This window comes from Protopterus annectens, chromosome 1.part1 (assembly GCF_019279795.1).
Source record: "Protopterus annectens isolate FY-2018-M chromosome 1.part1, PAN1.0, whole genome shotgun sequence".
NCBI lineage: Eukaryota > Metazoa > Chordata > Ceratodontiformes > Protopteridae > Protopterus > Protopterus annectens.
This window is the reverse complement of record NC_056726.1, coordinates 355,074,544-355,090,618: the sequence shown is the minus strand read 5'-3', so window position 1 is coordinate 355,090,618 and position 16,075 is coordinate 355,074,544. Positions and strand designations below refer to the sequence as shown.

At 40.4% G+C, this 16,075-nt stretch overlaps 1 protein-coding gene across 1 annotated transcript in view; it reads right to left on the bottom strand.

The window, feature by feature from the left end:
* Positions 1–16,075, bottom strand: part of UBR4 (ubiquitin protein ligase E3 component n-recognin 4) — a 3,959,899-nt gene that overhangs the window by 477,152 nt on the left and 3,466,672 nt on the right. Inside the window, 1 exon segment of the mRNA XM_044087073.1 lies at positions 5,474–5,647. Within this exon segment, the coding sequence (XP_043943008.1) occupies positions 5,474–5,647 (174 nt within the window).

Sequence of the window (16,075 nt, the reverse complement as noted above, 5' to 3'; positions counted from 1 at the left end):
TATATAAACATGTATAAAAGACATGTAGTAAATTAATTAAATAAAGATACTTAGAGGTAAATAGATTACTAAATATTGTAATAAATAACTGATGTCATGGTTATCTTTTTAACATCAGAACAGGTTTGACTGAAATGGAATCGTTGATTCCAGGTTGTGTCATGGCATCAGTGAATAATTGCCACCAATATTCCTTATAAGCTAAGAAGTTTTTTATGTTACCCCCCCTGGGATCTGCTCGTATAGTGTCAATAATGGCAAACTTAAAATAATGTTCTTCTCCCTTTCTATTAATGTGCCTGTAAAGGGCATTCTTAGTATCCTTTGTTCTAATGCTGTATCCTTGAGAATAAATCCTCTTTTTAAACTTTCTGTCCTGCCTATATAAAAAGCTGGGCAGGACATGCATTTAGCTAGATAAATAAGCATACTAGTTCTACAGTTGCCATTCTTAAATCTAACCACAGTTTTGTTAACATTTTCCAATGTAATTTGTTTCTCCTCTAAAATGTCCTTACACTGATGGCAAGCTCCACATTTAGACGTGTGTGAGTTTAAAATATTCTTTGATTGGGATCCATTTTCCAGAATACTTTTCAAATTTCTACCCATCTTGTAAACAAAATATGGTTTAAGACCAAGTATATTCAAAGTGTCTTCCTCAATAATAAATGTTTGCCAATACCGTGTCATGATGTTTTTCACGGCTTGTGAGTGTGGACCATATTCTACTATACATGCTCTGTTAAACTTCATAGTTGTGCTATCTTTTTTGCTTTCTCTAATGTCTATCGGATTTAGTCCAGTGGTGTGGTTATCTCTATTAAGACCCAATAGGGGTAAATACTTCTTACCCCATTCATCTATAACGTATTTAGTTGTGTCTGACATCATCTTTTCATCATACCCTCTTTCTCTAAAAAGCCCAGTGATAAACCAAACCTCATCAATCATATCATTGTAATCAGATGAAATTCTAACAGCTCTAATAAGTTGTCCTTTGAAGATGTTGTATTTGAGCTGCCCAGGATGATTACTATTATATACTAAGTATGAGTTCGTAAAGGTGGATTTTCTGTGTATCCTAGATTTAAATCTATTACCTTCAAAACTAATAAGTGTGTCCAGGTATGCAACTCCAATGCCATTGCTTTCCGAAGTAAATTTAAGATAGTTGGTACTATCATTTAAGTATTGTACAAAATTGTTAAATGTATCAATGTCTCCATTCCATAAGATATAAATATCGTCGAGGTATCGTGAGTAATACTTGATAAACCCCGAATATTCACTGTTGAATATAGTAGACTCCTCCCAATCAAGCAATACCAAATTTGCGTATATGGGGGCACAAGCAGCCCCCATAGCCACACCTTTGGTTTGCCGAAACATTTCCCCTTCAAAGAAAATGTAGTTGTGATCCAGTACAATACTCATTAAGTCAACCAACATACTTATTCTGTCCCAACTAAACCCTGTATGTTCTCTCATACTGTTCGTGAAGGCTGCTAAACCTTCATCCGGGGGAATGCAAGAGAACAGATCCACAATGTCTATAGAAGTGAACAGTAACCCATGACCATCAAGATGTGTTGGGAAGTTCTTTAAAAATTCCCAAGAATCTTTGACAAGATGTTTAATTTCTGAATAAACTGGTTTCAGTAATGTGTCAATAACTACACCTAAGGGAAAGGTTTTGGATTTGCTCCCAGAAATAATCGGGCAGAATGGAGGGTTGTTGATGTCCTTATGCACCTTGGGAATACCTACGATGGTGGCCATATATGGAAATTCTACTGTCAAGAAGTTGTAGAAATTTGAAAAGTATTCTGGAAAATGGATCCCAATCAAAGAATATTTTAAACTCACACACGTCTAAATGTGGAGCTTGCCATCAGTGTAAGGACATTTTAGAGGAGAAACAAATTACATTGGAAAATGTTAACAAAACTGTGGTTAGACTTAAGAATGGCAACTGTAGAACTAGTATGCTTATTTATCTAGCTAAATGCATGTCCTACCCAGCTTTTTATATAGGCAGGACAGAAAGACAGTTTAAAAAGAGGATTTATTCTCATGGATACAGCATTAGAACAAAGGATACTAAGAATGCCCTTTACAGGCACATTAATAGAAAGGGAGAAGAACATTATTTTAAGTTTGCCATTATTGACACTATACGAGCAGATCCCAGAGGGGGGTAACATAAAAAACTTCTTAGCTTATAAGGAAAATTGGTGGCAATTATTCACTGATGCCATGACACAACCTGGAATCAACGATTCCATTTCAGTCAAACCTGTTCTGATGTTAAAAAGATAACCATGACATCAGTTATTTATTACAATATTTAGTAATCTATTTACCTCTAAGTATCTTTATTTAATTAATTTACTACATGTCTTTTATACATGTTTATATATATATGTAACTAACAACAATGCTTATTGATTTTATTATACTTTATTTATTGGTTTTGTATAGTAGTTTAGGACACTAATTTATTGTGTATGGCTGGCGCTTTAAATCTGGTTGTTTTGGCGCCAATTTTACTTATTTAAATGTTTGCAGTTTAATGTACTTGCTTGGTCTGATGAAGCTCGTTGGATACGAGTGAAAGCGCTTACTATTAAATTTTATATCATTTTGCACATTGTGTCGTTTGGAGCTGCATTCCTTTGGTTGTAATTCAGTGTCAGTGTGTGGTATATCAGCGTTTTGTTTTCAGTCCAGATACATGCAACAACTGGAACACTCAGATAGATAACTTACTAAAAAAATAAATAAATAAATAACAGGCCTAAAAAACATGTGCTACATCGACTTACTCAAAGCCCTGTCATTATACTTTGTATCCTACAGACTGAGAACAGGTGACCTGTGTTTTGCTTACAAGGAATGTTACAACCCAATATGAAAGGATTTACTGCACATCAGCAAGTCAAAAGGATCAGAAATGCTCCGTATGTACTTCTCAACCTCTTTTGCAGCATCAACCAAACCATTTGACAGGGCAGGTATATCTTGTAGAGGATACTGCTGCTCTGGAACAGACTCCCTTGTCCACATAAGACAAAGCTTTATTTACTTATTTATTTTACATTTGTTGACCAGGTTTGGTCCAGCTGGGTAAGAATTTACCCTTTTTCAGTGGAGACCCAAGGGGAAAAGCCCCAAACAGACATACATACAGAGACAAGTTTACAATAATACAGAGCAAAATAATATCATGAATACAATGGATAAGAAAAAAAAATAATGTACTCCATGGAATTAAACATAGCTATATACAAAAATATAATAATAAGGTTGTAGAAGGAAAAACAACAATAAATCCAAAAGGCATGCAGTAAGGGAATTAAGGTTATAGGTAATCATTTGAAAATAATATGGCATTATTACATTAGTGGCTAGAAGGAGAAATTGTGCATGTACAGGGGGCCTCAGATCTGAGGAGGAAACTAGTGCAGGAGTTTAAAAAAAAAAAAATGAGAAAAGTGTATGCAAGGGGCCTCAGCTCAGAGGAAGAGATGGCACAGAAGAAGAAAGCAGTAGAAGAGGGATGTAGTGATTTAGAGGGAGGGTGTAAAAGGGAGAGCATATAGATATAGCAAGTTATAGAAATAGGAAAGGTCTTACAGATCAGACATAGTGGTAAAGTGGGTATAGCGGAGAGGGAGGGGTTAAGTAGGGTGGGTGCAGGTGCATATAGGGTTGTTATGGAGATAAGCAAATGCAACTTGGATCTACCGATGGAATATAGAATCACTGCCCCTTATACTACTAATGAACAGAGGCAGCTCCTAAATGGGATGTGCAAGGCCAATCTCTAACCAAAATGGGATAAGTTAATTTGATCAGAAAGAGAGAGAAACTGGCAAGGCTTAAAATGGCTCGCAAGCGCAGCTAGCCCAGTACTTACCTATGAACCAATAAAGGAACAGTCCATGGTTATTTGCAACGTATCTCCATTTCTTGAGGTGAGGATGCCTAGATCAGGTAATCACCCAGGTATGGGTAAATGCTCTTACTTTTTTTCCTGGATAATGCAATTACTGGTGAAAGACATTCAGTAAAAACTGAGTGGTAGGTAAGAAAGAGCAAAGCAGAGAACTAGAAGCAAAAGTCTCCTGCCTTGATGTGCAGAAACATTAAGGAGTTTTATCTTTACATGATCAGACAGGGATTGCTATTTCAGCCAAGTACGTTTCCAAATGACACACCCTGATTTAGCTGCCTTACTGGATGAATCTAAGGGGCATCAAAAGCCACATTTTTAAGGAATACCTTAAGTCATCTGAGAGCTGAGGTCGCACAATTCCAGCACTTCCTTCTGAGGGCCATTACCTTTGACTGCCTTGCTTTCCACTTCAGATGATCCAGGATGCTCTCCTGGTATTTAATCATGGGAAACAGAGTTTAGGACCTAGACGGTCTTTCCAAAACAACTGACAGCCATACTCTCTATCATTTGGAAGAAGGTTAGCAGAAGTATAGCCCTTGGATCCCTTGGAATCCAAAGACAACATCTCTGGATCTTCTACACAGTTCTTATACAGGTGTTTATGAGACTCAAGCACTCAGTAAAATTTTCTGTAGATGTCAGAAAAGTGAACTGTTTAGAGTATGGAAAACAGATTCCATACAAGGATTCCTACTCTCGGTCTCTTTTTCTCTAGGTCCAGAGAACAAGCCCAACTGTCCCTTGGTCGAACAGTCCCCACTCCCTCTCTAATGTCAGGACATCAGTTATACAAAGGGAAGTCAGTGAGCAGAGTCTTCAGTTATCGCTTGCCATCTGAGATCAACTGATCACTGTGTGCACTATTTCCGTGTCAGGTTGAAGCTGAACAGAAAAGATAAGTACAGCATTTGGGAACTTTTCTTCTAAAAGTAGTTAATCTCTGCACTAAACAGACAGTTTGATCTGTCTGGCTGCATGTTGTGAAATTTTCAATGGACCACAGGGCAAGTACGCAAAGTCACCAAAATTATGTTACCCACTTGTAACATCCTTGAAGAATGCACTACCACTCCCAGACACAGAACTAATTCTATTAAATCAGCAACACATTTACCCAAGGTTTTCAAACTAAATGCCACATATATTTAAAACAATGCACTGCAAAATAAATACAGCCATACATACAGAAATATACACAAATACATATACACACACAAATCACTTGTTATGGGTACAGATAGACACCAACATGCTACATTAGAACTTATGGAGTGAGGTCTTAGCTATCACAGTGCTATCTTGTTATGGCAGTAAAGATCTCATTATACAAGCTACTCTATAATCATGAATTAAATCACACTGGCAATAAACAATTAGTAGTACTACAAAAACTCTATAGTAATAAACACTGTAATAAAAACAGATGCATTTAAACATCTGCAACATTTACATTCATTAACATTTGTTAAATGACATGTGAAGACAGCTTTGGATTCCAAACAGCCTTACCTGTAGTCATATCCTCAAGCATTTCAAGCAACATATCTTGGGTTTCATCAATTAGCTTTGTTCTCTGGACAACCAGTTTCCTCAAGCAGAGGTAGCCATTTAGCACAGTGCCAACCAGACGACTTTTAAAGTGGCGCTTAATTGACTCTACTTCAACAAAAGAGGAAAGAAGGCCTAAAAAGTTCAAAATAACCCATTAGACTGTATCACTACAACAGTTCTACTAAACAGAGCATAAAAATAAGACAGCCTAATAATTATAATGTTTATAATCTAAATAAACAGATCATACTATTGGCACAGTGTCCAGTGCAACTACAGAATAGCAATACTGTTAAGAATGTGTCTATTTAGAAAGCTTACATAACTATATATATATATATATATATATATATATATATGCATATATATATATATGTATATATATACACACACACACACACACATATATATATATATATATATATATATACACACACACACACACACATATATATATATATATATATATATATACACATATATATATATACACACACACACACACACACACATATACATACACACACACAGACAGAATAGAGTTATATGTCTCTTTCTATAACCTGTGTCAGAAGTAATACCCTGATTTAGTAAATCAAGATGTAGTCATCACTAATAATGCCCTAGGCCTATAGAAAATACTGAAGAAAAGTAGGTAGCATTTATATCCCACTGAATATGTGTAAAAATGAGAGGAGACCTATCTTGGGTCACTGAAAATATCAAAACCATAAAGACATTTCCAGGCAAAAGATGGCTGTTAAACTTTCACAGATATGCTCAACATCCAATACAAATTATTTTGTTGATGCAACGGATTTTCAGTTTATGCTAACAGTATAACTGTAAGGAAAATATGATTTTGCAAAACAGCGTTTTCTTATGTCACAACAGAAAAAAAGTAAATGGCTTTGAGGCTTAGGAGATCTTCAGCCTTGACTTTGGCTACAAGTTCAGGGTATACAGAAATAAAAACAATACTGTCAAATGGACTTGTGACTGTTGCTAGAGACAAACCTCCATATTAGACAAGCAACTATCTCCCATCACAATACAACCTAAATTCAGCATCTGGAATTGAAATCTGTGTTAATCTTGGGGGGGGGGGGCACCACAAACTTTAGAGCCCTAGCAGAAACAGTGACTGATGTAGATGGGTGGCTAATGAAAGTAGTAAATGGATATTTAGGCTTGAGAATCAGTAAAATAGATCTACATCCAATAAGCTGTAAATTTCCGAGTTGCAGGAAGGACAGAAGACTGTGCCACAAAATTGTCTGCAAAACAGGTTACCAGAATTACTGGTCATTTAGGAATTAGTAATGAATGAGCAAATAGGATGCTGTCAATACACCATCATATTGCATAGCTCCACCTCAGCCAGTAAAGGGTCAAAGTTCTTTTCCTTTCAAGTTAAGGGGCAGTTTTACTATTAGTATGAAAGAAAGGTCTTATGTGGCATAAATTATGCTTGATTTTGTTTGATGATTATATGACAGGGTTCAATGAAGGAGGGAGTTCTTACCTTTAATCAAACTACTCAAAACTATTTGCAATGTACCTCATACTATCCCATCAAACTTCTGATGAGCAGAAAGAACCTTAACAGCTAACTCTACTGCAAATTTGTATAAGCAATACCAGCAGTTCGTAACCTTGTCTGCCAAAGAAATGTAAGTCGCCAGCAAAACCCCTGGACAGAGACATTAGTAGACTGTTACAGTTTCTAGGAAAAAAAAACAAACAATAAATGATTTCAAACAGAAGAGAGGGATGTTGTTGACTACAAACTGGTCTGTGTTGCCCTAACTAGTTCCATGCCTCAATTTTTTTGTGTGGACTTCTTTTTACACAAAGGCATCAGACCTGAACAGAACCATTACTGTCACAACTGTATCTTTTATTTGTCAAAAGTGTACATACAGTTTATGTGCATTCTTTACTACATAAGCATGCTGCTGAAAACAGAAATGCATAGTAGTAGCCCTAAAGGGGGCAGTTACATTTGCTGTTTATTCTATTTGTATCAAGCTTATAGTTTACTGCTTCAAGCACTGTCCCTCATTTTTTGGGTTAATTCACAATGCATACTTTTAAATGAATGCCAAGACTGAACAGTGTCTGGCAGCAGACAAATATGCACAGTAAACATAAATACTTAGAAAGATACTCATTTTTCCTCTTTAACAAGGAAAAGCAGCCCTTTAGTCATAAATCCTTCCAACAATTAAACATGAATATGCCCTAGGATTCATCCAGGGCAAATCATCATACATAAAAGTCCCTTATCATATCTTAGCAATCCATAGATTGCTGTCTATGTCCCAAGAATCTCATAACTTATACTTACACCTGTTGGAAGCACGCATCATCCGGCCAAATACCATATTCATGGGAGACTTTCAAACTCCCCCCTCTATAGACTGGTGAACATACACTGCCCTCTAATGTGCATGCACATTTCATGCATGGACTTTCTTACACAAATACCCTTGACCAGATAGTGCACAGTCCAACCAGAGGTTCACACGTACTGGATCTAATACTCACCAGTATGGGAGAGTGCAAACCCCCCCCCCCCCCGGTCACTTCCTCACTGATGAAGTTGGATCACAAAGCTGTCGCTTTGGAAACGAGAGATCAACAGGAAAAACCCAGCAAAACTTGTAACTGTTAACAAGTGCTCCTAAACAAGCTATATCCTATTAAGTGACAATTTCCAAAAATTCAGTCCCTCTGAACCCAGAGTTGACAGCAACCCATGTGGAATTGTTCACAGAAACTCAGTATAACCATGGAAATAGATGCACAGAAGCTGTTGTACCTAACGGAAATAAGCTCAAAACAATCCCCAAAAACAAACCACACTGGTGGAATCCTAACCTTAACAGGGTATATAACAAAGATAAAAGGTCATGGCTAAAATCACAAAGAACTCTCATAATGGCAGCAGCTCAGTAATTAAACTAAAAGGACTAATTAAATGCAAGAAGGCCAATTACGAGGTCAAGACAGCTCTCAGGCTGAAGAGGCCTTAAGTTAAATGCAAAAAAAGTATCATCATACCATTCAGCAAAAACATGGCTCCTACTAATTACCACATCTATGGCAACCCCCTAAGCACACAACCTGTGGCGACAGACCTGGGTACACAGGTTGACAACAATCTCACATTCGACCATCATTTCTGTACACCTCCCTCATTAGGCCAACAATAAAGTACAACACCCCGTTTGGTATGTACCTCTCCAAACACCTGTACGAACTGGAAAGGCCACAGAAATACCTCACAAAGAGATTCCATGGCCTCCAACACCTGTCCTACGTGGACAGGCTGAAATCACTATCACTCCACTTGGTATCATACAGAATGCTCAGAGGTTATCTGTGTCTCACCTACAAGGGAAATCTCACACCCTGCTCTACTAGAGCTGTTCCATATCCGTAAGTTTAACTCCTCACACATTACCCAATCAAAAGGCTTAAATCTAATATGAGACACTAACAAAATCTGTTGGAGAGAGAGGTTTGTCTTCCAGAGGTTGCCCCGTCTTTCGAATAGCCTCCCCATACAAGTCAAGTAAAGTATGTCGCTAACCCTCTTCAAGTGCAATCTTGATGAGTGGATGGGAAACCACAAATTTGTTACAGGGGTTCCATCCGTGTCCCTCACTGACATGCGTGATAGGTGCTGACTGAGGTTTCTTTTTTGGGGATAAACTCTTGGCTAGGATTGTAAGGGCCCCAGGACCATAAGCCTAGTAATCTCCTATGACAACCACAAGGCCTTCTACAGCTATGAATTTATTTATTTATTTATTTATTTATTATTTATTTATTTAAATTTGTTGACCGGGAGTGTCCGACTGGACGTGGGTCCATTTTCAGCGGAGGCCCGGGGAGAAAAGCTCCACAGTAAAACAGACAGTAGTTACATTGGATTACATAGCGATTAACAATTTAACATAGAAATTGCTTACAACATATTTACAGATGAAGAACATAGTACATCAGTAGACAACTAGAATCTTTATCTGTGAAGTACATAACAGGCATTAACAAATGTAACAATGAGAAGTTCCTGCTGTATAATAAGTACTAGGCTTATGAGCATCTGAGCTTGCTATCATCAAGGTAGTTAGTGGAGGTGAAAGAAAGGTAGTAGTTGGATGGGTGGATGATATTAGAGTGGGAGTTGCAAGGGCATAGCCAGCATGTTTTTAGGTGCGCTTTTAATAAAGTTTTGAAGTTGGTGCATGATGGTACGGAGGTAATTGTGGGTGGGAGTGAGTTCCATAATTTGGTTATGGCACAAGAGAATAGTGCTTCACCAGCAGAGTTATTGGCTTTAGTGATCTGCAAGTGATTTTTGTTGCTGGATCTTAGTGGTCTGGTGGTACGATAGGGTTGGAGTAGATTCTGGAGGGATGGGACATTTAGTGGATGGTTTACTAGTTTGTGGGCGAGTGAGAGTTGATACCACTGAAGGAGGTGAGGGGGTTCAAGCCAGCCCAGTTCAGCAAGTGAGAGACAGTGGTGACTATGGTAGGATGCCCCTGTGGCGAATTTGGCGATTTTGTTGTAGCAGGTCTCTAGCTTGTTTAGATCACATTGCCTTAGGTTGGTATATACTGGAGAGGCATAAAGTAGGGTGGAGATAAGGTGGGAATTTGCTATTGAAATCTTTGCTGCTTTGGTGAGAAATTGTTTATTTCTGTATAATGCTCCTAGTTTTTGTGGACTTTTTTTATGGTCATGGATATGTGAATGTCAAATTTTAGTTTATTGTCTATTTCCACTCCTAGCAATTTGGTGTGTTCAGTTGGTTATATAGTGGTGTTGTCTTTTGCTGTGATGTTAAAGTGAGAGTTGTTTTGAGTATGTTTGGTGGGTTGGAAGATGAGTAGTTCAGTTTTGTTTGGGTTGAGTATTAATTGGGCATCGGATAACCATGTTTCAACAGAGGAAAAGGCTTCCTGTGTGACTTTTTGCAGTTTGGGTAGGGACTGGGCTGAGCAGATGATGGTTGAGTCATCTGCGTATTGGATGAGTGTGCCATGTTTGGTGGCAGAGGCTAGATTATTGGTGTAAACAGAGAAAAGTAGGGGTCCAAGGATGGATCCTTGGGGAACCCCTATGGAGACAGGTAGTTGGGGAGATGTGTCATTCTGCCATACAATGGATTGTTGGCGGTCAGACAGGTAACTCTGAAACCAGTTGGTGACTGATTGTGAGAAAGATAGGTTATTGAGGACAGAGATAAGTTGTTTGTGTGGGACCATGTCAAATGCTTTAGATAGGTCTAGGAAAGTAGCAGAGGAGAGATAGCCATTGTTTTTATGCTGAAGGATAGTGTTAGTAAAGGAGAGTAAGGCAGTGGTGGTGCTAAGGTTTGGTCGGAAACCATGCTGAGTACTGGAAAGGATGTTGTTAGTAAGGAGGTAGTGTGAGACCCGAGAGTGTATGCATCTCTCTAGTATTTTGGAGAGTGGAGAGAGAATAGCTATGGGGCGGTAATTGGTTAGTTCTGCAGAGGGTCCGCCTTTGTGGAGGGGAATTATATGTGAGACTTTCCACAATGTGGGAACGTAACTTTCTGACAGAGATCGGTTAATCAAGATGGATACTGGGTAGGCCAGAGCATCAGCTGCGATTTGTAGGTATTCACTTGGGAGGTTGTCTGCTGCTAATTTGGTGGGTTTAAGTTTAGTTAAGAGTTTTTTATGTTGGAGGTAGGTACAGGAGAAAAAGAGAAGGCAGTGGGGAGATTACTAGTTGAAGGTGTGGGTTAGAGGGAGGGTTGTGTTGTTTAGCTAGTGATAGTATGGTTTGGGTGAAGTGTGTGTTGAATGAGGTAGCAATATTTTCTGAGGAGTGAGGGATGTTAGGAGGAGGGGTACTGACTTTACCTGGGTGGAGGATGGAGTTTATGGAGGACCAGAATTGTTTGGGGCTGTGTTGTGAGGATTCTAGGGCAGACTGGTAGTATTGGAATTTGTCCTGTTTTATTAGCCTTTTGACTCTATTGCGTAGTTCTAGGAATGTTTGTCTAGCTGCGGGGGTTTTGGTTTTGCGCCAGTGCTCCCAGGCTTTATCCCTGTTTTTCATTTATGACTTAGTGGTTTTCTGTAGTCATGGGGAGGGTTGTGCTTTGGTTCTGGAAAATCTTATGGGGGCATGGTAATTAAGGATGTTCAGGAAGGTAGTATTAAAAAATTCAACTGCGTCATCTAGACTGAGGTACTTTAGAGCATGCCAGTTACATTCTTTGAGGGATGAGAAGAATGTGAGTGGGTTAAAATTTATTTTTTTTACGTATTTGACGTAATGAAACCTTATGAATGAATGAAAGCTTAAACACAACACACAGCAGTGTGCTGAACTGGTAGCAATCAGTACCCACCTTCAATGAGCAGAGTGACATGGCGAGTCTGTTGGCTGACAAATTCAGCTCTAACATCAATGCCTACTCTCTCCCTGCTCCCAACTGCGAAATTCCATAACCATAACCCCCCCAACTACTAGCAGGTGGCCAGTCATGGCGGCGTTCGCAACAGCAAAAGCACAGCCTCAATGGACTCAGACAATAACCTAGGTTGCCTCCAAAATATTGTGAAACATGACCTACCAGGAACACTTGATTTACTTTTCAACTACGGACTCAAAACAGGCTAATTACATTTTGAATGGAGGACTGCAATAGTTATCCCTCTTCACAAGGGCAGACCATCAACAAACACAGAAGACTATAGATCTACTACTCTGACTAGTCTAATACACAAAGCCATGGAATGAATTATCATGGAAATGAACAACAAAAACAAAGGCAACCTACAGCCACAGGACCCATCCCAGTTTGGTTTTGTCAAAGGAAGGTCATGCCTATTTATCTTGGTAGACTTCTTTCAGGGGGTCACTAAGGCAATGGAGGAAGGACAAATGGTGCATACCGTCCACCTACACCTGACTAAGGTGTTTGATAGAATACTCCAAAACTTGGGTATTGTTGACCAACTCCGGGAACTAGGCATAAATCCCTACATAACTCTATGGATTGCCAGCTGGCTCACCGCACCAAAGAAATCAGGACTGGTGAGACCACCTATACTAAGAGACTGGGTTGCCAGCAGAGCACCTCAGGGCTCAGTGCTGGGCCTGTTCTTATCTAGCATCTACTTCTCAGAGGTCAAGTCTAATATAAAGGGCCACTGGCTCACCAAGTTTGTAGATGACTGCAAACTGAGAGTTACCACAGATTCCCTCCATGACACCAACATCTTCCAAGAGGGTCTAACACAGACGAATGACTGGCTCCAAAGTCACAGATTAAAACTCAATGCTAACAAGTGCATTACAGTGTCTTTTGGGGAAAAAAGTCTACCTAGAATTACTCCATCGATAAGACAGCCCCTATGAGTTGAGCTAGTAGTTAGGGATCTGGGATCACACGTATACAGTAATCTGGCCTTTGACCAACACGCAGCTGAAGTAATAAGAAAATCATTCTATGTTGCCCAGCATATAAGTAAGGATATGGCATACAGGTCCACTGAAGTTAAAATACCACTTTTCCAGCTGTTGTCAGAGCCAACATAGAGTACAATGTCTCCTTTGGCATATACCTGACCAGGTGTAAGAAACACTTGGAATGCACACAGAGGTTCCTCACCAAGAGAATCCAGGGTAGCAACACATATCTCACAAAGCCAGTGTGCCGAACAGTCACAGCCCTTAAGGCTAAACAACACACCTGATACACTTGTAATAGGTGACTATCGTCAGGCACACTGACATCCCGCTCACCAGGCTGAACAAGGAGAAGGTCACGGTGAGAAGCCTGCCTGGCGCTAGGATCGCCACATAACACAAGCACTCAGGTCACTCCAAGGCAAGTACAAATATGACTCAGTCATTGGCCATGCTGGTGTGAATGACCTGAGACGTACCTCCCTGGACTACATGAAAAGAGACATAGAGGAGCTCTCTGAGCATGTAGCCCAGGCTGGTATGACCCTGACCTTGAGTAGCATCTTACCCTCACCAAGAATGATGCCACAATATGAAGACAAGATGATCAATTTCAACAATTGGCTTAAGTATTGGTGTCATTCAAAGGGGATCCAATGCCTGTCAGCTTGGGATGATATGCACGACAAGCCACGATGCTTTGTTAGGGACGGCTTGCACCTGTCACCCCTGGGCTTTCGGATATTGGCAAAGGCTCTTGCTACCCCCATAGTGCCTTTTTTAGGCAAGGCTCAAAAGACAAACCCACCTCCATAGGTATCACAAGGGATAAGAAACTAAGAGTAATGCTACTCAACGCTAGAAGTCTAAACCTCAAGATGCACTCGAAACTCTCCTTAGCATGGAGAACATCGATATCTGTGCAGTAACAGAAACCTGGTTCAGGACTCCCGAGAGCACCCCAGCACTACCAGGTTATACCTCATACCATGCTTTTCGGCCCCAAAACTTGGACCGAACCACAAAAGGAGGGGAGTATCGATATTCATCAAAGATACCCACACCTCCAGGTTGGTGGCAAAGCACGAAGCATCAGAGACTATCCATGTGCAACTAACAGTGGGTAAAACTGCCTTCCAGTTTATAGCCTGCTACAGACCACCCTCCCAAACCTAGGAACCCCACTCAGCCTTCCTGAAAACACTGGAAAATATGAAGATCTCTCTGAACACCATTATATTGGGCGACTTCAACTACCCAAACATAGATTGGGAGCATTACTCTAGCTCCAACACCCTTGCCCAAAGGTTCCAAGAATTCATAAACTCAAATGCTATGGAACAACTTGTTACCACTCCCACAAGAGGGGAAAACATACTGGACCTGATCATCACCAACATGGGGACTCTATGCTCCAGATCAGAAGTGTATCCCTCACTGGTAAGATCAGACCATAAACTGATCTCACTGGATAATCACATCCCGACCCCACCCCCTGCCCAGAAAACCACAGCGAAAAACTTCTCTAAAGCAAATTTCACACTCCTCAAAACCGAGGTGGAATCCTTCAAAGCCCCCGGGCCTGTGGAAAATACGGCCCAGACTGCAGAATCCTTTATAAATGCATTCTATGAACACCTTCAGGAATGCATGGATCATGCAATCCCAAATAAAACCAAGACCCAATCCTCCAAAGACAGACGACCTGTCTGGTGGACCCCAGCCATAAACAAACTATACAATAGAAGGAGGAAGCTACTACATGATAGAGCAAAATCCCAAAAAGGGAAGGCATCTCTGATCAGTATTAGCAAAAAACTAAGGGCACTCATAAAATCGTCAAAGGCCAGCTTCGAGAGAAAAATTGCACAGGACAATAAGGATAATCACAAGGCTTTCTTTAGTTATGTTAGGAACCTGGGTGGGAATTCTCAGATATGCTCAGAATTAGTCCAAAATGACAAAAAATACACTGATCCCACAGACATTGCCAACATCCTAGCTGACAGGTTCAGCGCAAACTTCTCCCCCCCCCCCCTCCACCAAAAGGGCAAATATTTTTCCTAGCAGAGTGCTGCCCCCCTGACATCTCAGATGCTCAGGTGGGAGCCGCCCTCTCCAAAGCAAAACACACAGCATCAATGGGACCAGACGGTGTCCCAGGCTGCGTCCTATATGAACTCCAAGAAGAGCTAAACCCAAACATAAAACTACTGTTCAATCTCAGCCTTACTACAGGATATGTACCCAAAGAGTGGCGTACAGCAACAGTGGTCCCTCACCACAAAGGTGGTGCCTCAATGGACCCTGGAAACTATCGCCCCATAAGCCTGACTAGCTTGGTCTGCAAAGCTATGGAAAGGATCATCATGGACCTCATAAATAAAGATATTGGGGACCTACAGACACTGGATCCTACCCAGTTTGGCTTTGTTAAGGACAGATCCTGCCTCTTAAACCTGGTTGACTTCTTTGAAACAGTCACCAAGGCCATTGATCTAAGGGAAGGTGGTCCACACAGCCTATCTGGACCTCGCAAAAGCCTTCGATACAATACCCCACTCAGGCATTATAGATAAGCTCACCAGCTTAAATATAAACCCCTATGCCACTAGATGGGTTGCAAACTGGCTCAAGGACAGAACCCACATGGTTAGAATTGCTGGAGCCATGTCAAACTCCAAACCAGTTACAAGTGGCATCCCACAAGGCTCAGTCCTGGGACCTCTCTTGTTTGGTATATATTTCTCGGAGGTACAGGCCAACACAGAAGGACTGTGGCTGACCAAGTTCGCAGATGACTGCAAACTGGGCGCCATAATAGACTCTCCAGCTGACACAAGCATCCTCCAAAAGGGCCTCATAGAAACAGACAACTGGTGCCAGAGCCATGGCCTCAAGCTAAACGCCAAAAAGTGTATAGTCATCCCCTTTGGCAAAAACAAAGTGCCCACATATTACCACATAGGTGGTAATCCATTAAGTACAGAAGTAATTAGGGACCTGGGGACCCAAGTTGATAGCAATCTCTCATTTGACAACCACGTGGCCAAAGTGGTCAGAAAAACATTTTATATAGCCCACCTAATCATG